General features: G+C 38.7%; 1 protein-coding gene across 4 annotated transcripts in view; it reads left to right on the forward strand.

Moving 5' to 3' along the window:
* LOC129761976 (TOX high mobility group box family member 4-like) overlaps positions 1-24,441 on the forward strand; it is a 255,471-nt gene that overhangs the window by 210,736 nt on the left and 20,294 nt on the right. For all 4 annotated transcript variants that reach the window (XM_055759862.1, XM_055759863.1, XM_055759860.1 and 1 more), the window contains 2 exons: positions 10,415-10,495; positions 20,358-20,660. In XM_055759862.1, coding sequence (XP_055615837.1) covers positions 10,415-10,495; positions 20,358-20,660 — 384 coding nt within the window. The remainder of the gene's footprint in view (positions 1-10,414; positions 10,496-20,357; positions 20,661-24,441) is intronic.

Raw genomic sequence — 24,441 nt, forward strand, 5'->3', positions numbered from 1 at the left:
ATGAAAACAAACTGTCAGCGACAGAAAAGATTTGTTTGTTCTGGGAAAAAATTCGCAAGTAAATTTATATTAAAATCAAAGATTTATAGTGGAATCTCAATCAAATATTTATTAAAATCAACGCGTCCAGAAACATGTCGATCCAATGCACACAGTGATGCAATTTTGATCGGTTAAGGCACCGAATTTCATTTCATGCATTTTCATGCCGCAGACGTGAAAGCATTTCCGTGCAGAGCATTTCTGCATCATACGTACCTATTGGTTTCATGCGATGTCAAACTTGTATTGAGGTGGTTAAGAAATGTGGAATGTTGCTGTTGGTGACACAAAATTTATTAGCTTCTTCACGAATCATCAGTAAGTCAGCTAGTAACTGAACGACAGCGGCGGATCAATAAAAAGATAGTACTTACCGCGTCGATTTTCATACCGTTAGGTGGAAAGTGTTTGTGTAGGATTGAATAACACGCTAGCGTTTTTGATTTTATACGTTGTCAATGGTGGTGGTTGTACACATATAGAATCAAAACTGAAGGTCAGCAGGAGACCCGCGAATGTGTTGATCACGCGTACCGTACCTCCCCGCGTTGAGAAAAGTCCTTAGGACACAGTTCACTCGACTCAAAAACATGTCTCGCAGCTCCGTCTTGTTGCACCTAACATGGAGAACAGGCGCATCCCTAAGCCTCGAGTGACCCGGGAGGCCTTCTCCGGGAGAGATATAGCGCTCTGACTCGGTCGCACCCCCTCATTTAGCCACTTTTGACACCCATTCTCGCAACCAAGACCAGGTGTGTGTTTCCAGTTCAAGCCCGATCTTAAAATGTCGTCATATGATCTTCTTGGAGGCGTGAGGTAGGAACATTTGAGACCAACCCCAGAGTTGATCCCCATTTGAGAATTTTTGAATTTGAGAATTTTTTTTATCATAGTAGACTTGAAAAAAAATTAATGGAAAAATTGCTTTAATTTGTCGGTTCTCAGAAAATTCAACTTCGACGACTGTCAATGACATACAAGTGCGAAGCCTCAATAGAACAAATCAAGAAGAAGGAGAAGAAGATCCCAAAAGAAAGTGAAAATGAATTGAGAAATTGCCTCGAATCAAAATAAAAACTCATCACAATCCAACGAATGTTTTAAAGATCCGGTTGATTTAACAGAATTCAACGATTCTGAAATTTTCGAACCTAACCAATTCAGACTATGAACGTAGGGCGCTTTTGTAAGGAAAAAGATTCTCTAACAACTTTTTCATATTTTATTTAAAAAAATTACAACTACTCCTAACTTTGTTTAACCTTCCTATACTTGCGCATAGGTCTGACAGACCAAGCATCAATGAGTTGGCTGAATTAAATCTTCTATATCTATAAAAATGGATTCCTGTCTGTCTGATTTTTATGGACTCGGAAACTACTGAACCGATGGACATGAAAATTGTTATATAGGGGTTTTTGGGGTCGGGGAAGGTTCTTATGATACTTCGAGACCCCTCCTCCTCCCTAAGGGGGGCTGCCATACAAATGAAACACAAATTTCTGCATAACTCGAAAACTAATCAAGCAAATGAAACCAAATTTGGCATGCAAGGTTTTAGATAGCACGGAACATTTCTGTGGTGAATAGAAACTCCTCCTCCCTCTTTAAGGGGGGGCTACCATGCAAATGAAGCATAAATTTCTGCATAACTCAAGAACTAATCAAGAAATTAGAGCCAAATTTGGCATGTGAACGATGTAGGGAGCAGGAAACGAGTTCTGCGATTGGGCCCATGAACGTGCGCTTAGTAAGAAAACGTGGATGTGATAACGAAAAATTTTGGGCGGAACGAGGTTTGCCGGGTCAACTAGTGACTATTAAAACTAAATGAAGTTGAAGAAAAAATATTTTCAGTAGTTTTTTCACTCAATTATATGTTTTTCTTTCAGTAAATACCAAAAACGCCTAAAAATACACAATAGCAATATCACAGAGACGCGCACAGTCCGGAGTACACAAATTACGATTTTTCGCGCGAGTATAGGAGTGTTAAACTCAAGATAGCGATATAATGTATTTGGCAAAGTTTTAGATAATATTGAAATACGGACTTTGCCGAAGACGTCATCTTTTCACTCTTTGCGGTCGTATGTCTGCTCTCAGCCACCACAGCAAGTAATTATACTAAATATTTTATCCAACCTTATTTAATAGGTGAACTATTAAAAACTAAACTAATTGTAATGTCTAGTGAACTTTTTCACGAATTAATTCGCAGTCTCTATGAATAATAGATAACGGTTCTCAGTGTAAACAAAAGATTATTAGCGTGGAAAGGTAAGAGAATCTCTTTCAAGGGAAATTAATTCCGAAAGCAAAGGGTTAACATTTCTGAAATATATGGCATTCTTATATGGAGACTCCTGACCATCTTTCTGTTATTATACAAAAATTACGTTCACGCAACACTCATCAGCGATGGAGCTCGATCCACGGTCGGAATAAGATCGATTCATCCATACAACTGCTCTGCTCTGCAAGAAAGATCGGGCTGCTGTTCTATTAATAACTCAATTAATAATATCAACTGTCTTCGCTGTCCGGTGGTCTAACTGGATAATGGAAGAACAGAAGGAATACTCTTACGCCTAAATCGCTACTGTGTAAAGTTCTATTTATAGATATGATAAATATGTGACATGTACACGATTAAAATTCGGCTCTGTTACAATGTTTATAAGTATAAAATAAACAAATGAATTAAAAAAAGCACGCCTTGTATGCAGGCTCTAGAATACGCGTGACCACAATGCAAGACGGAGGAAATTTCTTTGACGAAAAATTCCCCCGACCAGAACGAGAATCGAGCCCGACGTTGAGCGTTCTTTAACTGGGCTGCCATTTTAACGGGGCGTTCGCTAACTGGGCTATACCCCAGTTATGAATCAGTTTAACGTCAAATATAACATAAACAACAACATTGGTGAGGGATACTCCAATGCATGACACATCTATAACCATCAATACACTGAGAGAAATAATTAGTATGTATTTATATAATATAACAAATTTTATTTTGACTAGTACTAATTCGATAGTCATTTTCTACCGTACTAACTATTCGTACATCATACGTGAGTAAATAGTAAATACAAATGTCAACATTTATTGCAGAATATCGGCTCAGCATCGATCCAGTTTCCGGAACTTCGAACCAACGTCCAATTTATCAATATCGGGTTGCTTTTGTATTGTTATTGTATGTTCAGTTTTTTCAATAATGACAAAAAAGGTTATGTTTTGTTAATCTATTTCCGTCAAATAAAATTTCAACATACAACATGTAATCGATTAATTTGAAAAGCAGAAAATCGGAACTTGGTGCAAATGAACTGTGTGGTGTTGGTCCGAGACTTTTCGAACTTGGGTTCACTTCCACACTCGAAGTATTTTGCTGCTGAATGATTGGCGAGATGGTAATGCATATTTGCGCTGATATTTTGTTGCCGGTGCCGTCTAGAGTGTTTGATTAGCACAAAAATTGGAAGAATTTCGCTGGCACAATATTTGTACAATAGGTGAAGTAACCAACTGAAGACTTATTGAAGAACCCAGCGAACATTAAATCGTATAATCAGCGTATATACCTCATCATTTTTCCAATATTTTGGGTGGTATATGATGCACCTAACTGGCACAAATAAATAAATATTGTCATTCGAATATACGATTTATTACAGACAGAAAAAAAACATATGGCGAAAAATATTTACGTCAACTGTGATTATAACCTCACGAATCGTAATTTGTATGTATGAGAATATTTATGGGGTATAAATGATGTATCAGAACGTTGTAAAAGTTTTTGCTCATCTGTGTTTTGGTGGTTCCGTACAAACGAGAGCATGATGGGTGCATCCAATGTGGTCACGGATGTTGGAAGCAAAGTGGAGCACAGTCTTGCATACAGTACCAAGTGGCCTGCGTGAGAGAGATACGATAGCACATATAAAGACTGCATGCGATGCGCTCACCGAATGGTGGAACGCAAGATTAAGCACAGTCTCGCAAGCATTCAGTACGGTCTCGTGCATACGATAGGTCACTGAGTGGCCTGCGTATGATAACGATAACGATAGCGCATCATGGGCGCAGTTGCTCCGTGTGAGCATATGCACGACACAGTGTATGCCGGGTATACCAGCCCGTGCATGATGAGGCGTCTCTTCTGTGTGAAAAGCATTAAGATGGTGAAGAATATGCTATTCAGCATGATGCCAGACACTTAGGAAGCGATTGGCCTTCGAGGATAATCTTTTGAAACAACATAATATGTATAAATGATTAAAACGAGTGGTGGCGATGATAAGGAAATTGCTCCGATGGGATTCGAGCTCTGATTGCTTGGATTGTTTAGCAGCGACTACCTCGCACGGCGTTCCGAAATATAATTTCAGAGCAGTTAAAACTCTTACATATGAAATGAAAGAGATGCAATCGAATACGTCATTTCTGGTAGTCTATTGTATTTTAGTGGAAGTGACTCGGAATTTATATAGAAATATGGTCAATTAGGGTTCAGTGCTACGCTTTTAAGTAATCAAATAACATGAAGTAAGAATTTTCATTTAAATTTTACCAATTTAAAGATGCTTTTAGGCCTGTTGATCTGGTAGAGATTAATTTGCTTCCCTAAATCACCATGTCAACACCAGACGTCGACACTGTACATACGATATCACGGATCTTGATATGTCAAATTCCTAATACGATGAGTTAAATCGTATGAGTAGCCATAATTGGAGGCGATATATATACATCGAAGACAAATTTGGATAATATATGAGGCATATAACTGACATAACGGGTGTTAAATAAAAAATGAGAATTTTTTCAATCACATATAAAAAAAATTTTTTTTTCATCGATTTCAGTATTTTTTATTAATAACATAATGTATTTTTTTCAAAAAAATGTCAGTGAATGTTTGAGTAAGGGCCGTGGTCTGCTGTTCGACGCAACTTTGTCGCGATGCTCTCACAAGAACGTTGTACGGCACTTTCGTCCATTTTCCGGATACAATTCCGGATTCTTGTAGTCAGTTGCTTCGTGTCCTTGGCCCTCCAATTGTTTTTATACACTAGGACACTGAGTGAGCCAAAGAAATCCTCTATTGGGCGACACTGGGGTAAGTTTGTTGGGTTACGATCTTTCGGCACGAACGGTATCTTTTTCTCCTCAAGATACGCCAGCGTCTTCTTGGCGTAATGGGAAGACGCCTTGTCCGACCAGAAGACGTACTTCCCATCTGCGTGATGCTCGTTCGGGAACGGCAGCAGGATTTTATCGAGGCACTCTTCTCGATAGATTTGTTGGTTGATTGCCAGACCGCTCGGCTTAAACCAAGGCTTTGAAATGCCCCGGTCGGAAATGGCGATGTACAACATAACCTTTTTTTTCAAACTTGTGCTTGAACTTGTATTTCACTTCAGGCGGTGTGGATGACTTGTCGCTGGAGTAGTAATTCTCATTTCCTGGAATATGCGTTTTGGACAGCGGAAAATGGCTTTCGTCGACCAGAACGAAAGACGTCCCGCAGTATTTTTGGTCATCCACCGACACTGTGATTTAACCATCTCAATCTGCTCCTCCGTGTACTCCGGCGACCTCTTCTTCTTCCTGCAGACGATTCCTTCCATCTTGAGGGTCCGATGGATCAATACGTGGGAGCAGCCATATTTCCGATCGGCGTCACGCAGGCTGGTTGCGTCCTTGTTGTCAAACAGCTTCTTTAACGATGTCTTCCTCTGCTTCGTCATTATCGTCACCGGACGACCACTTCCGACCTTCCGCTCTACGTTCAGGGAACCCAGGATACGATATACCGTACTGACAGGTACATTTTCCTTAAAATGTGCCACCGTGAACTTTTTTCCTTGCTGGAAATGCGTTCCGTAGAACCGTACAATCCGTTCGCGGAGCACATGCTGTTTCGACGCCATCTTTGCTTTGACTAAATTCAAACTAGCAAAACCGAACACGCCTACGGTTTCTAGGGAGCCCAAAGAGCAATTTTCTTGGAGAAAGAAAATTTTACGCTCTTTATTTGAGTTACTGAAAGGTATTGAAAAAATTCTCATTTTTTATTTAACACCCGTTATACAAACAAAAGTGGAGGTGATATACGTATATGACATATTTTATACGCATACAATGCCGTATATAAGGATGTACGATGCTTTTTACACTGATATGCGATTTGACTCGACACTGCTATGTAAAATGAAAAGAATGTGCGTATATAATATTGCATATCGCGATACTAGGATGATCGTTATGCCGATATACGACTCCATCCATGACATAGAAAATCGTGTTTTGGCGTTCTATTTCGGATATTCATGATGCATCCTTTGATTGACATTTTATACGATTATTATTTGATACGAATTTATATGCGACCAAGCATGTGCAAAAGTTATACGATTCAATGTTTGCTGGGGTAATACAATTTTTAGGCACTACTGCATTGATTAATCAATATGTTCATGCGAATTACAAACTGCATTAGCCTGATATGCATAAATGATTTCGTATAGATCTATTTTACGATAGTGTATATCATAAAACCGATGTTTGTTACATCTAATTAAGACTTAATCTGTAGTGATCAATAATATAGTGGTTTTCGCATTTTATACGATTTCAAATGTACACAATGTATCCTTTGATCGACATTGTATATGATTTTGATTCGATCTCACTTTATATACGATTCCTAGTATGCCAAGTTAAGCGATTTAATGTATGCTGTTTTGTAAAATGAATGTCAGATTCAATGGATATCCCTACCAGAGGTTAGTCTTTTTTACTCGATAGCATACGTAAATTTGAATGTGTCATATCTGAAGACTGTGGTGAGAAAAGCGCGTAATTAATATTTTTATTGTTCCCATAAGGCAATACGGAGGTAAGAGTTTTGATTTAATTATAACACGTGTATTTTCACTGGGTAAATGTGGCCGATATTCGGCTTTCGAATCATGGTGCTGCATGACATATATGTTTAACAATTTCTCATTGTAGACTAAATCAATAAATATCACGGTAAAAAATTACTAGATTGGTTGCATTTTTCGAAAAGTTAGTTATATTTACTAAATATTTTTTCCAGTGTAGTTTTTGTTTTGCCATTCCATATTTTTCAATTAATATGTTTTGAGTGCATCATTGACGCTTCCCTCGGTGTTTTTTGACGTTCTAAAAGTCAGTCCAGTTGACGAGCTGTATTCGATAACTGGGCTGTGCCTTCCGCCCAGTTAGCGGACAACCGCTGTACCATTTTTGTGTGTAAATTATAGCGATTGATATGTCTATCGCGATACGCCTCTTTTGGCTGGCGTTTTATCACATAATGTTTAATTTAGCATTAATCAATTAATCAATTAGCAATTTTGGCACCTTGTTTTATGTAACTATCCGCTTGTATATCCTAGTCGGATTTATGGTGCATGTGGCATGTGGAGACATAAAATTGTACATGTTGTTTTCTTCAATTCATGAAATAAACCTTCACATTTCCTCATGAATTATACACGAATCTCTGTCATCAATCATCTTGGTTGAAATTGTGATAGCGAAATATTAACCAACCACTTTGACTACTACCCTGGCCTAAAAACATGCAAATATTCATGAAATCAAACGCTAGTCGTGGAAGAGAACGCGAAGCGTTCGTTGGTTGGAAAACGAAGGTGGGGTATTATATCAAAGAGTCGTTGGGCTGGGGCAGGGGCCAGCGGGAGAGTGTGGTTGCGGGGATGAAATTGAAATGATTTTGAATCTCGAAAATTAAATTGAAAAACTTTTCTAATGTTTCTTTTCTTCCTCAAATGCACTGGTGTATACTACACAGCTGTACATGTGTATACAAGGCAAAGACCAACCGACTACAACAAGTACACGACGACGACGTCGACAGAGACGGGGGCAGGCTACAACTACACGTGTACCTCCTCTATCCGTGAGTTTTCCCTTGCAGAAGTGGGACGGAATGGGTGGTGGGTGGTGGCTGCTGGTGGTGTGTACACGACTCCTTCCTCAAAACTGTCATGTACATACAATCGTCACAACATACTCTAGTGAGCGATGGCTGGCTGCGGAGAGGAAGAGAATAAGCAAGAGCACATATTCGTACGAGATATCGTTATTATGTAAGCGCATGCTTATTTTTCGCGTCGATCTTATCCAGCTTCTGCCGAGAGAATCGAGCCATCGGTTTCCGGGAACCGCCGTCGGTTTTTCGGGGGAAAGCTACATACAAAACCGTTGTCTGTACGTTGTTTAACCGAATTCGAAGCGCACACACTTCGTCAGTGTCGTCGTCGTCGTATATATGGGTTTTGGGAAACGTATAAAACCGGCGACAGAAATCTATTTCAAAAGCAATAACTCAAAAAGCTCTCCTTCCCCGCTTTTCATTAAAAGGGTTTTGTAATTGAAATTTGTGCCTCATCCCTGCCGGAAAATAGATCATCCTACCCCCTAGCCTTTGCTACAAATGTACTTAATTCCTTCAATCATGTCAAAATATGTTCACACAGGTGTCATCCGCTGATTTGTTTCATCACTAGTTGTGTTTCTGTTGGATGTTACATATGAGCAGAGCGTCTTGTATACTTGTCCTTTGAAATTTTTTCCTTTTTCGCGGATTTGGCGGTCCCCCCGGTTTGTGTTATCCACTCGCAGCCACAGCACAAATAAAGATGTATTTATGTATGTGTGCGCAAGTCGATTTCCCTATTCCCTGCTATATCTGTGTTTTGTCTATCTCTATTTGTTTGCACTGTGTTGTGAGCCATACTCTCGATGCTATCATTCTATTTTATCTGCCAATTTGCGATCGTTAGATTTTATGTCTGACATGGGTATTATTTTTCAGAAAATGATTTCTCTAGATAATGGGTTGCCTGCCACTGCAGCGCGCAGTAGTGGTCGTTTCCAGACATCAGAATGCGAGTTTCATGAGAGTATGTCTACATGATCAATATTCGCGTTATTAGGTTTGATTTATATTTGCTAAGAGCAGGTGAATCTGAATAGAGAATTATTCCGAATTATCCAGAAACAACTCATGGATGAATACTTTTATCCAATTTTCAAGTTGAAAATTGGTAAAATGTCTGTAAATGTTTCCCTGTAAATATCGGCTACCGCCCCAAAAGGCAAGCTTGGCAGTTTGGATACGCAGGATATTTTCCTGCGCGCACATACATCCATATTCATTCAGCAGCCGCAATATCGTATGAAATAAATCATTTTAATTGCCAAAAATTTGAACAACGATCACGATAATAAATCATCGGTCGCTCGCTTGTTTTGGGGCGTTAAATGGAGCTGAAGGATGAAGCCGAACCATGAGTAGAGTAATATAGAGAGCAGAACTTCTCATACTGAATGGGTTCATATTCGTAACATTTTTAACCAAAGTTCTGAGATACTCAGTGCCTTTAAAAAGAAAGAAGTTACAGTACACATCGTTACCTCCATTACTAATTACATATTCATCGAATCATTATCATACAAAATTTCCACAGAATTTGATTCAATGAAACTGAAAACGGTAATGGTGAGCTGTTGCACACGTCTGGAGTCCGGATCAAAAGTTGATTATCCTCTCTCACTCTTTGTGTAATGCTGCTGCCGATGCATTGTATCCCCATTGATGTGAGCTCATTCGACGAACGATAACTTTTTTGGCCTGTTTACCTTTTCGGTTGGAAATCTACATACAATAAGGTCTTGCTCTCGTTCCTTCTTGCTGCTGCTTCACCTCTCTCAATGCTCGCTTTGTAAGAAAGTATGCTTTCTAAATGAAAAATTCCATAATTGATGAGTATCCAGAAATGAATTCCAACGAGAAGGGACTACAGAAAAGGATTGAGAAGACAAAGTGATGGCGAGATGCCATCGAGGGCATAGCATTATCGTCGTTGGTCAACAGACACGTTTGTATTTGCGTCTAGCCTCTAATCACTATGCACATTAGTTGTGCGCATTGGTTATGAAACATTGTTTCGCATAGCATCGCTAAATTGTGCTAAAATCTGGTTGTTGAAATTGTGCGACCAACCTCCCACAATCACCATCATCATGAGTAATGATGATGGAATACTGTTTCCGCGATTCTGCGTGCTTATTCACAAATATCACATCGGAGAGGTAATTTATATTGTAATAGGAATTTAATAATGATAATAAATCAAGCTAGGGAATGTATTATGGTATTCATTTGTGCACAGCGCAGCCCCGTTTCAGTTTTTTTTATCACGATCACTCTTCTCCTAGTTTCCCCAGCATTTTGACACTTTGATCTGTGTCTGTTCTAACGAATGCGATTCATTGCTCTGTTCTCTTATTGCGTTTGCAGGTTTACAAGAAGAAAACTGAGGCTGCGAAAAAAGAGTATCTGAAAGCCCTGGCAGCGTACCGAGCGAGTCTGGTGTCCAAGGTAAGAATTTTGGCCCCGTTGAATTGAAATCATAATTTAACTTTGAGAAATGTTGAATAAGAGAAATGCTTTGCTGCGGAATGCAAATGTAAATACATAAAACAAACATCAAAGATTGCTACTACAAGCTCTTCAGTTCGTTGAACAAGATGAAAGTGTCTGACTCTGCAATACGAACGCGAATGATCAATCTATCAAACGCTATATTGACCAAATATAGGGTGTGCCCTCTGTTTACCTTTCTGGAAAAGCGCACAGAAAAACTCTCCAATATTTGTCGACCATTGTTACTTTAATAATAAAAATTTAAAAAAATTACAAATAGTCCACACTTAATAAATTGAAAATTAAGCTAACATATCTGTGCATATTCATACTAAAATACATCTCAACCGTATGTGTTCCATCTTGACAAAATGTTACAAATTATTAAAAATATTATCGTACAGAAAGACACATTCCAATGCTAAAAAGATTGTACTCGAAAAAAGTTTAGACACATAAAAATGGCCAGCGAAGAAGCCGGATGTTTCCATCCGGTTTGTCCAAGAAATCGGAACGTCAAACAGAATACGGTGGCCGAAAACTGCGCCAGAAAGTTGTACCGAGAGTGACTGACGAAATGGATGACGAGCAGTGTTTGCCGATTGAACGTTTCACAGAATAACTCTCTTTCGTTTGTTCAAATCTTACAGAAGTCATTTCCCCCAGTAGCATTCGTTTGTTGTTATATGCTACATGATGATACACAACCATGCGAACCAAAACGTCATGATCGCTTTCTATGCTGCAAGTTTATAATATTACTAGCTGACCCGGCAAACTTCGTCCCGCCCAAAAACTTAGTTTTTGTTATCACATCTACGTTTTCCTACTAAGCGCACGTTCATGGGTTCATCTTTTCATTGATTTATTTTTTAATCTACCCTTTAAAATGATTTTTTACTATAAAATTTCAGTACTTCTACCAAAACTCGACATTATAATATCAGATTATTTTCAGACACAATTCTCGTGCAAGATTTTTCATCCACTTGCAAATAACATATTTCTCCGTACATGGAATGAATGTTTGATACAGAAAATATGATAGAATGAAGACAGCCCTAAATCGGACAATTCCTTACTCCAGTTTTGCTCTTATCAACACATTCGGCGATCCATTTTTATTTATATGGATAGAAGACGATATAGGAGTGCGTTTTATCACATTAAAATCCATTTCCACTTTCGAACGAAGATCAATTTCGTTACCGCAAACATCAAATGGACTAACAACGATTGTCAATATGTAATTGTAAAACACATGCGAATTGAATTTTTCGAGATTTCCCATTTTCCTTCAGAGTTTTCCGAAAATTTTCAATTGTCATGTTTGGTTGAAATATGTGCATTATTTTTATGAGACCCCCTCCCCTTTCCAGAGGAGGAAAGGGTGTCATACCATCATAGAAGCATTTCTCGTACCCAAAAACCCTCACATCCCAAATTTGGCTCCATTTGCTTGATTAGTTCTCGATTCATGCAGAAGTTTGTGTTTCATTTGTATAGGAGCCCCCTTTTAGAGAGGGGGAGAAGTATCGAATTACCATAGAAACGTTATGAATGTAAATATGAAGATAGTAAGTAAAAGAAATATTTTGAAAGAAAATGAATGAGTATTTCTAATCCCAAGAAAATAATTTTTTCTGCAAAGAAAATATTTTTTTTTCTGCAAACATTTTCGTTGGTCAGATTTTTGAAATGCGGAGGCGATCGTTTACAACCAGAATGTGGATGGGCTAAATACGTGTGCCAACGATTATTGGCTATTGGCAACATCGGATGGCGCGTATGACATCATTGCGTTCTCCGAAACTAAGTTGGACGATAGAACTCTCTCAAGTCAGATTCTCGGTCAGTACCACGAAGTTTTCCGATGTGATCGTTCCCCGTACAACAGTCGTAAAGCATCTGGAGGAGGCGTTTTGTTGGCAGTTCGACAGGATCTGAAGGCGCAAGATTATCGAGGTTATGTCACTTGGCGCACTGTAGAACAGGTCTGGGTGGAAATCGAACTCGTTGGTCATAAGCTCTTCCTCCTAATCGTATCAATTTAATTTTTTTTTATTTTTTTTTAATTTAAATCTGATTCATCTGACATCTGTGGTCTTAATGAATAAATATATAATAATATAGTACAATTATTTATACAATCGACGAACTAGTTAATCTGTTTTTAAAGCGGCTGGATGTCTCGCCGAAATCAAATAGATCCTCCACCAATGTGAAAGTTCGAATCATCGACGACAACGGTTCGTTGTATCCGAATAAAGTACGATGAAATCTGTTCTGTAGCAAAGATCGCTGTCGGAGAGGTCGTTGAGCAGCACGAAGGTCCAGTAATGAAAGTAGCCGAGGAGAATCAACTTCCCCATTGAACAGCTTTGATACGAAAATTGCCTGTTGTATTCTGCGTCTTCTCTCAAGAGTGTCCAGGCTTAAAAGTCTGCATCGATCCGGGTAAGCAGGAAGATTCAATGGATCGCGCCAAGGTAGATGACGCAAGGCCAACCGGATGAATCTTCGCTGTACACGCTCAATCCTCAAATTCCAGAAAATCACATTTGGAGTCCAAACAACGGCTGCAGTTTCGAGAATTGGTCGTACTAAAGCGCAATATAAGGACTTCAAGCAGTATGGGTCAGTGAAATCCTTCGCAATCTTCGAAATAAATCCGAGCTGTAGGTTTGCCTTAGCAATGATTGAGGTGTAATGAGCGTTGAAGTTCAATTTCTGATCCAGCACTACTCCGAGGTCAGTAACTTTTTCAACTCTTTCAAGCAAAGCACCGTCGATGCAGTAATCAAACTGTAACGGACTGTTGGAACGATGGAACGTCATGACGGAGCACTTCGGTATGCTGATAATCAGTTTGTTTAGATGGCACCAGTCAACAAACACATTCAGGAAATGTTGCAAGCGTTGGCAGTCTTCAGCTGAACGGATCATGCAGAATATTTTCAAATCATCAGCATAAATTAATTTGCAGTTCAACCCTAATTTCGCAGCAATGTCATTAAAAAATAATATGAACAACAAAGGGCCTAAGTTGCTTCCTTGAGGGACTCCAGAAGAATTGCAGAAGCACGAGGAAACGCAGCCATGAATTTTAACGCGCAGTTTTCTTTCCGTCAGGTATGATCTCATCCACGACACGAGTTTTGCAGATGATCCAAGACGTGATAGTTTAGCCAATAGTATGTTGTGGTCGATCCTATCGAAAGCCGCCTTCAGATCGGTATAGATGACATCGACTTGAGCCGACTTGAGTGCACTCAATAATTCTTCTTTGATCGGAGACCACATCGAATCTGTAGAAACTATCTGTAGTTTTGCGAAACAATAATTATTGGTGACTTCAGTCTCCCGTGTCTTAGCTGGCGTTCTTCGACGCATTGGTCCTATTCGTTGATCCCGTGCACTCACAGATTGACTCAATCGCCTTGGAGCTCCTGGACAGCTACAGTACTTCGACAGATCAACAGTAAACCTAATGAAAATAATCGCATTCTGGACTTGTGCTTTGTCAGTTCTACAGACCAAGCTTCTAGTTTGGTATTAGCGCCAACCCCTTTTGTCATGGTTGTACGGCGTCATCCTCCATTACTGATATGGTACGAAAGGAGTAAAGCATCTTTAAGAGACGATCCTGTGTCTGTTAGCTACAATTTTTACAAACCTGATTTTTCTAGCATCTCTGATGTTTTGAATGAAATCAACTGGGACGAAATTTTAAATAACGATGACGCTAACAGAACAGTGCAGAGGATTTCTAATGTGTTGGCTTACGTCATTGATCAACACGTTCCCAAAAAGGTTCATACCACTGCTAATGGACACCCTGGCAAACTTTGGAGCTTGGCCGCCATAAATCACGGAAAAGAGCTGCCCTGAGGAGATTTTCAATACAACGAACTTCAATTTCAAGGACCTTGTATCGGCGTATTAACAGCACTTCTTCTTCTTCTTCTTCTTCAATGGTACTAACGTTCCTAGAGGAACTTCGCCGTCTCTACGTAGTATTACTTGCGTCATTTTTTATTAGTACTTAGTTGAGATTTCTATGCCAAATAACACGCCTTGAATGCATTCTGAGTGGCAAGCTCTAGAATACGCGTGATCACAGTGCAAGTCGGAGGAAATTTCTTTGACGAAAAATTCCCCCGACCAGAACGGGAATCGAACCCGAACACCCGGCATGTTAACAGCACTTACCACAAGCTTAGTAGAAGTTGCTTCAGAAGATATCAACGTGATCTGCAGAACAACCTTAGGAGAAATCCGAAATCGTTTTGGCGATACGTCAACAAACAGCGCAAGGAAGATGGATTACCTTCGACTACGTCGTACGAGGGCACGGCTAGTTCAAATACGGAAGAGATATGTCGATTATTCTCAAGAAAGTTCTCAACTGTGCTATCTACAGCGCAAGTTACTTCTGCTGCCAGCAATGTTCCTTCATTGAGGTACTCTTTCAGCGGCTTCGATATAGAGGTATCTCATATTCTTACCGCCGCCGCTAAACTAAAATCCTCTGTTAGTCCAGGCCCAGATGGTATTCCATCTTAGCTTTTGAAAAGGTGAATACACAGTTTAGCGACTCCATTGTTGTATCTCTTCCGGCTTTCTCTGGCTTCTGGATTTTTCCTGAGCTTTGGAAAACAGTCAAAGTGTATACGGTGCACAAGAAAGGTGATAAGTGGAATGTCGATAATTATCGCGGTATCTCATCGCTTTGTGCTGTTTCTAAACTTGAATTAGTTGTGGTAGCACCCGTCTTCTCTTATTGCAAGCAGTACATAAGTAATGACCATCATGGATTTATGCCAAAGCGCTCAACTTCGTCGAACCTGTTAGTTTTTTCAAATTACTTAGTGGATAGTTTGTCACGGAATAGCCAAACCGATGCCATCTATAAGGATTTGACTGCTGTATTCGACAAGATTAATCACGACATTGCAATCGCAAAGTTGGCAAAGCTCGGATTCACAAGAACGATGTAAAATTGGTTTAAATCATACCTTATAGAACGGAAGCTTCGCGTTACAATCGGTGATATCAGTTCCAACGTTTTTTCTGCAACTTCCGGTATTCCTCAAGGAAGCCTCCTCGGACCTCTGATCTTCCTATTCTATTATAACGACATTTTCATGACATTGGAAGGACTTCGTGTTTCATTTGCGGATGATTTGAGAATCTATTGCTGTATCGATTCTGTAGCCGACTGCCGGTTTCTTCAACGACAACTGAATATTGTAGCCGAATGGATCGCCACGCGTGCTTTCTAGGAAGAAAGAACCGATAACGAACGAATACGTACTCTCTGGTGTTCTGATTCCATGAGTTATGGAGGTCAAAAATGTTGGAGTGATCTTGGACTCGAGACTGTCGTTCAAAGAACATGTGTCGTACGTTATAAATCAAGCATCCAGAAACTTGGGACTGGTTATGCGGGTTTCAAAAACCTTCACAAACGTATATTGTATAAAGTCTCTATATTGTGCTCTAGTTCGGCCGATTCTGGAATACTGGAGTATCGTTTGGAATCCGCACTATCAAACTGGCATCCAGTGTATGGTTTCCGTATGCGTGTTGTTTGTGTATTGTTCTCGCGAGAGCAAGAATAAAATTTCAATCAAACTTTCGGTCCTTTCTGGTCACCAAAATTCTCTACCAAAGAGGTATTTCTAAAATTTCGAAGCATCCTTAACACACTGCGGACCGCTCACGAGTTTTCTCGTGTTTCGCGTTCCGTCTGTTACGGATGGATCACGAAATAACCCGTGTTTTCCACACTTGAAGGTTAAATCCTTGTTTTGCCATGAATCTAACAAGGCCTACCGATGGCTCACTTTCGTCTCATGCACATCGAAGGGAATGATCTCATTCGTGGAATCCGAACAATGGAAGCGTTCAAGTTTTCCCCCAAAACGTGCGGTCCTTAATGTGTTAAAATAACATCCATAGTGATGAACAAGCGAATTAAATGAAATAATTGCCTGATCCTACGTCAAGAATGCGGCGATGTCTTAGTCACAAACCCCTCATGTTTTTTTTTCAAGAAATGTCCACTATCGAAATCCAGGTGTCTGGTAAATAACAAATCTGGTTGATAACAAATTAACATTAAATACACTGCTGAAAAAAACTTGCTCAAAAATTGAATTTAAAGTTAAAATATTTCATATCTAAAAACAGCCTCCTCAGATATTTTCATTTGAATTCTGTTTCGGATAGTTTATCGATACAATAGAAGGGAAGATAGGGATATGGCGTAGGAAACATCCTTAAACATTGACACCAGCTTTGGGGACAATCGTGTGTAACCAGAGATCCAAGTCGACTAGGAATGTAAAAAAAACGAATTTAATTTTTTTAGAAGTCGAAGCTCCTTTCTCATTCCCCACATTCAAATAGGATTCAAAGGTAATCTTGAATAATTTTTCGACCAGTAGTTAATCTATTTCCATGAGAAAAAAGACGAGTTCTTATCAAGCTCGATTGATAAAATAGCCTATCTGAGACTGCCCGAGACGATAAAATAATGATCGATGGTGGAGCCATTTATGAATGACCCGTCAGTAAGAATACTACACCGAAACCAGCTTCGCATTATTTCGCATATGATGCTGAATTCCATGGATTTCTTGACACATACAAAGGTCGAAAACAACAGCGGAGTTGCAGGAGTACGGAAGGCAGACTGAGTTTGATAAGCATGGGGCACTTCTTGGGAAATGTACTCATTATATGAAAACGTAAATCTTGTCTAGGTAGATATTTAGAGAAGATTTTCGAAATTATCAATTGCCAACAGATTGATGTTCTCGCCTACGAATGAGAAATCCCACAGTTGAGTTTCTGCGAACCGAAGAGTAAGTATGAGTACTCATGCCAAGATTACGAAACTCAATGTATTCACCCATGAACTTGTACTTCGTTTTGAAGGTGAAGTACACACTTGTCAAAAACATGCGGTTCCAACTTTAATCGATTCTCCGGTACCGATTTTATCAGTGAATCGATTTCTACACCGTTTAGAAATTCAATTCATCAAGATCGATATTTTTCTAAAGATCGCCCAATACTAAAGGGAACAGTTTAACACTTATAAATTCATTGTGAAACTGGCTCGTCGCATAGTACATGGTTTGGCCCTAAAAGTATAAAACAACGTACAGTGGAACCCCGATTTTATGCGCGACAGTGAGTTCCATAGTAAATCCATAAGCCTTCCCGGGATTATTCAGTGAGTGATAGTTTCATGCACTTTTGTTTTGGTCATGGCTTTCACATTATCTGACCGCTGATGTACACGACCTTGTAGATGGATAGTTTAATTATTTTTGTATTGATAAAACATAGTTTTCATGCTGAATATCTTTTTTTCGTGTTTCGCACTCATTTTAGTCATTTTTTGCGTTATCTGCGATTTTCGTTATTTGCGATGAGCCAGCCAGACTATTACGCGGATAACTGGGGTTCTACTGTATTGCAGTTTTGTGACATTGACTCAGACTCTTCACTTTTCCATTTCGTAAAGTTCGTAACCTATTCGCAATAACTTTAAGAAGACAAGTAATGTTTTTAACAAAAAATAATGTTTGCAAAAGTCAAAGGATGTTGTTAGAGACACTCGTAAAACCAGAAGATGAATTTAAATCATATTTTTATAAAAAATTGGAAAAATTAAAACTCAAAATAATTCCAAAATGTCATAAAAAGTATCAATCACTATATAGTATACCAGCTGACCCGGCAAACTTCGTCCCGACCAAAATTTGTTTTTTGCTATCAATAATAATTTTCTTACTATAAGCAAATTAATGGGTTCAACCGCAGAATTATTCATTGATTGATCTTCTAATCGTCCCCGTTGAATTTTGTATGGCAGCTCCCCCTTAGGGAGGGGGGTGGAGTGTCTAATCATCGTAAAAACATTAAAACCCTAAAACCTCCACATGCCAAATTTGGTTTCATTTGCTTGATTAATTCTTGAGTTATGCACAAATTTGTTTTTCATTTGTATGGCAGCCTCCCCTAAGAGAGGGGCGAGGAGTATCTAACTACCATAGAATCATTTTTTGCACCCTAAAACCTCCACATGTAAAATTTGGTTTCATTTGCTTGATTAATTCTCTAGTTATGCAGATATTTGTGTTTCATTTGTATGACAGACCCACCTATAAGAAGGGGGAGGAGTATCTAACTACCATAGAATAATTTTTTGCACCCTAAAACCTCCACATGTAACATTTGGTACCATTTGCTTGATTAATTCTCGAGTAATGCAGAAATTTGTGTTTCATTTGTATAGCAGCTCCCCTTTAGAGAGTGGGGAGCTGCTATACAAATTTTTACCCACCGTAAAAACATTTGAAGAGGGGGGTGGAGAGTCTAATCACCATAGAAACATGTATTGCACCCTAAAACTTTCACATGCCAAATTTGGTTTCATTTACTTGATTAATTCTCGAGTTATGCAGAAATTTGTGTTTCATTTGTATGACAGCCCCACCTAAGGGAGGGGGAGGAGTATCTAACTACCATAGAATCATTTTTTGCACCCTAAAACCTCCATATGCCTAATTTGGTTTCATTTGATTGATTAATTCTCGAGTAATGCAGAAATTTGTGTTTCATTTGTATGGCAGCCCCCCTTAGAGAGGGGGAGGGGTCTTAAACTATCACGAAACCCTTCCCCGGCCTCAAAACCCCCTACATACCAATTTTCATGTTGATCGGTTTAGTGGCTTCCGACTCCATAAGGATCAGGCAGACAGACAGACAGACAGACAGAAATCCATTTTTATATATATATATAGATAGTGAAAATGGTTATTTTGAATGGGAACATAGTTTTAACAAATCCAGCTTAGACCTCGCTAGATTCCATATCTATTCAAGTTTGTATCCATATTTTCTATTGTATTCAAGATGTGAAAATAATCGTGTTGGTTCCAACTAATGTAAATTAAGACAGCAAAAACACTTTCTATAGCGCTATAACAAAAACATTTCAACAAATAACTTCAAATAGTGACAGCTATGTAATCTCCTCCTATCTACAAATGAAAATGAATACTACAAGCACACAAACAAAACGCGATTTCCATCACACAATCAGGGAATGAAACCGTCTAGTTTCGGAAAGGTTATTACTGGAGAGAGAGAATCTGTCCGGAGAAAGATAATAATCCGCTTGAGTGCATTATTTATTGATTTGTTTATCTCGCCTTTTTACTGTAATGACGATGTTTGCTGCAAGAAGCGCTTAGTTCAATATTAACGATAAACAACATACCAACATAGAGCAGTAACGAGAACAAGCTGAGAGCAATATTGGCATTGGTACAGCTCAACATAATGAAGATCAATTATTTTACAAATGGTAAATAAGCTCTACCCCGATGTGTTTGCACAGAGCATAAAGAAATTTTTCCTGTGACGACAATTACGTCATCAAATAACCATACCTGTTTGTTTTTAATTCGATATTTTAATTTGTTTTACTTCCTCACTGGCAACGTAACGTACACATGACAAGTTGATGTTAAAGAATAATGATAGAGTATATCACAAATCATTCTGAATACACAGAGAACGAGGAGCCTTATCATCCATCCGCGCAAACACACACACTCTACAAACTGTGCCAAAGAATGAGAATGTTTATTAATGGGAAAATGTTTTAATTCATGCTTTTCATTCTATTTGCCCACGTCATTATGTAATGAGCTGTTCGTAAAATATTTGCTCTCTCTCCACCTGCGGCCCGAAATCACTTTTTATTCATCTTTCATTTCCACACATATTCCAGGGCACTGAGGGTGAGCAGCAGCAGTCACCTCAGCAACAGCCAATGTACTCTCCACCCCCACCGCCTCAGCAGCACACGGGCCAGCAGCTTCAGCAACTTCCACCATCCCAGCAGCAGCAGCAACAGCAACAACAGCAGCAGAATAACCATCTGGTGAACCACTCACAACCGTCACCCCAGCACGGCCAGGCGGTTCCACAAGTGAGCCCTCACATGCCTATGCCGGGACAGGGCGGTCACATGGCACCACAGCCCAACAACTATCCCCCGCCGTACGCATCTTCGTACAAGTCACCGCAGCAGGTGAGTGATTTTTTTCTTTCTGTTTCCAGTCGTGATCCAGTTCCTTGGTTGTGAGATTTTGTTATGTTGTATTTGTTCAACAAGTTACAGGATCTTCACAATATGAGTTTACCATAAAATTTTCTATTGGTTAACATATTAATGAAAATAACGTGCATAAGCTTTTTTGGACAAAAATAATTTACAAACACAAAACCAACTCGCATATTTCAAAATAAGGATTGCCCAGCAAACATTAACACTTTGATCGCCCCGTCACCCAGATTTGGGTGACGGGTGTATTTCCTGGGAGGCCTCGTCACCCAGATTTGGGTGACACTTTTCTCGTTCAATTTGAATAGGATTTTTAAACGGAATTTGACAGAATAGGCACTTAAATATAAATATGGGATATGTAGAATAATAAAAAAATCAAAAACATAAAAAATGTATTTATGTATTTGTTTTCTAATCAGCAGTCAGTTGATTTCATTCGGATTCAACTGAAAAGTAGTCCTGAATCGAACCCGAATTCATTATTATCGTTGCCCGCTTACTTCTCTAGCGCACTGAGAGATTAATTTAGGCCCCGCAAGAAACTCGACCGAATCGCTCTGGGTGACGAAAGTGTTAAACTAGCGCAGATACAGCATCATATACCCCATATTTTTGGTGGTAAATGATGCGTCTAACTGGCATATACATGCAAAAATGGAGGCAATATACATACATGACAATTGCTTGCGAAATAGTTTGGATGAATATATAACTTACACTTACATATTTTGCTCAATCAACATTTTGCACGAAGTTCCATATGAAAAATCGAGATGTCCATTGGCACCCTGAACCAATGAAAATGGTCTCGTATTCCGGAAAAAAAATAAGTCTCAGAGTGTCGATTTTTGAGAAAATTTTTTTCAGTAAATCTGGACCTTTAAAGACATTTGGCATAAAAAATTTTGATTCCAAAACGCCATTTTCATATCCCTCCATCTCATGGGTGATTTTTCGATTTAAAAAAAATCTCAAATTTGATCACTTCCGTCACACTTCCTTAAGTCCGATTGAGCTGATATTTTGCATAGGGTGTTTTTTCGAGGTGGTGAACATTTTTTTTGAGTTTTTGAAATTCGAGATTATTATCGTAATTGGCATCCTAATGATTACGTATGGATCGATTTTACGATTGTGTTTGTCATAAAATCGATTATTGTTACACCGAATTGAAACTTAATTTGTAGTGATAAATAAATTCGAGGTTTTCGCATGTTAATACGATTTTAGATATACACAGTTTATTCTTTGATCGACATTATATATTTCCTGGGAGGCCCCGTTGATTCGTTCCCACATTATATGCGACTAACAATATGCAAAGCTATGCGATTTAATGTTCGTTGGATAGTTTATGAGCACTTTCGACATGCCTACCGAGAGATAAGAAAGATTAAGAAAATCGGCAGTTGGGTACCACATGAGTTGAACGAGGTGCAAAAATGCATATGAAATTTTGTTCGTGCGACACGCGGTAAAGTCATTATTGTATCGTATCGTAGGATGAAGTTTGGGGTTAAAAAGTGAATATATTCTTATAACCCCTAGACTACGAATATTCTTTTCGATTCGCCTGTCCATATTATCTTAGAAAAAAAACAAATACAACAATTAAAATTAGGTGGAATTTTTGGTGGCTTTTTGGGGAAGGGTTTTATGGTTTTGTCGAAATTCTCTCACAGCCTTGAAAAAGTCATTTTGAAAACTTAAAAACAACTGCTTTTGTTTGCGCACCGGTTGAAGGAGTAAAAATCGCAAATGATATCTTTTGTACTCTTGGCCTGTCTTGCTAATGGTCACCACCATACGACTATTCATGGAGACGTGTTTGCTGTGCCATTAATGAACATCATAAAAAGAACACTCAATGAACATTGACGGTCATCGTTCCAATATCAAACAACTGTATTCACAGAGAGCGTCCAATGCTTAAAACGTTCATTCAACACATTTGTAATTGGTAGGGGAGAGTTTGACGGTTCTTTTGATATGAGCAATTTGTCTAAGTGCCGTCAGCCAATCATCAAATAGCCTCCGAAAACATGTTGATCAAGCTTACTACTAAACAAGGGAACTCTTTAACAAAATTTATCGTATTAGTCTTGCTGCGTGACATAAATATTGAACGTAACGTAAGAGATGATATTTTAATAGATTTGTTCAAAATTCTGCAGATTTGTAAAGATTTGACTATTTGATTTCCCGCTAATTTATTATAAAACTAGCCGATCCAACAAACTTCGTCCCGCCCAAAATTTGTTTTTTGTTATCAATATCTTCAAACATTCACGTTTTCTTACTAAGCGCAATTTCATGAGTCCAATCACAGAACTGTTTATTGATTGATCTTCTAATCTACCACGTTGAATTTACCTTTTTTTTAAAAAAAATTACTAGTACTTCTACCAAAACTCGTCAGTATAATATCAGATTATTTTCAGACACAATTCTCGTTCAAGATTTTTCAACCAATGGCAAATAACATGTATCTCCGTTACATGGAATAAATGTTTGATACAGAAAATATGATAGAATAAAGACAGACTCCTCCCCTCTTCTCCCCTTAGAGAGGGGGAGGAGTGTCTATTCACTATAGAAACGTTTCGTGCCCCCTAAAATCTTTACATGCCGAATTTGGCTCTATTTGCGTGATTAGTTTTCGAGTTATGCAGAAATTTATTTTTCATTTGTATGACAGCCCACCCTAAGAGAGGGAGGTGGAGTGTCGAACCACCTGGGGCAAAGCGAGTGGCGAGTAAAATCGAACAAACATGCCCATCTTATTCATCAAATTATTTAACCCTCTTGTACTCGCGTACAAAATCATAACACGTATACTCGCGCACGGTGTCACAGACTGAAAATTGAACTTCTCTGTAATGTTGCCATTGTGTATTTTTCAGGTTTTATTGGCATTTCTTTGAAGAAAAGGGTATGATTGAAAAAACTCCAAAAAATATGTTTTCGTCTTTATTATGTTTTAATAGTCATCATCTAATTCAGCCTCCTCAGAACAGAGTAATTTTTGATACTCCAACACAAATAACGAAATTCGAATTTCTCGAAACAAACATATTTTTTACATTTCACGCAGTTGTTATGTGTTTTTCGGGTCTTTTATCAAAGACAACAATGTATAACGACCTTCTAGATAATTACCAGATGATAAAGGTTCGGGTTTGCATATTTCTAATATTCTTTGTCTCTGTATTCTTGGTAAACTAAGAATTAATGCTTTTGACGTAGGACTACGTCTAACCGGAAGATATAGGGGGTGAAATGGAAATCTAGGCACTGAACAAGTAGGAAAAATGCAAGATTTGGAACGCTTATAACTCGGGCATTTCTCAATAGATCGCAAAGGTTTTTGCATCAATTGATAGGAAATATATCTACGCATCTATCATAACGAATAACATTTCATTTTTCTTGAGATAAATAATTGAATAATTGTGAAATATCAAGCATTGTCAAAATGCACTATGTGCCCATTTTTGATTGGTTCATTTTGTGCTCCTCACATCGTACCGACCAAAACGGGCAACCAGAGCAGCAGCGAAATAGAATGAAGCACGATTGGAAAGGAAAAAGAAAAAAATTAACGAAACATTGGTCGCAGTCTCACATATGCGTAATTCTCGAGCCAGCCAGTCAGCTTAAAAATCCCCGCTCCGCTGCCGTAACGATCATTCTCATTCAAACCGTATACCACATCGGTTCGCATCACAACACATCAACACACCAA

This window comes from Toxorhynchites rutilus, chromosome 1 (assembly GCF_029784135.1).
Source record: "Toxorhynchites rutilus septentrionalis strain SRP chromosome 1, ASM2978413v1, whole genome shotgun sequence".
Lineage (NCBI taxonomy): Eukaryota > Metazoa > Arthropoda > Insecta > Diptera > Culicidae > Toxorhynchites > Toxorhynchites rutilus.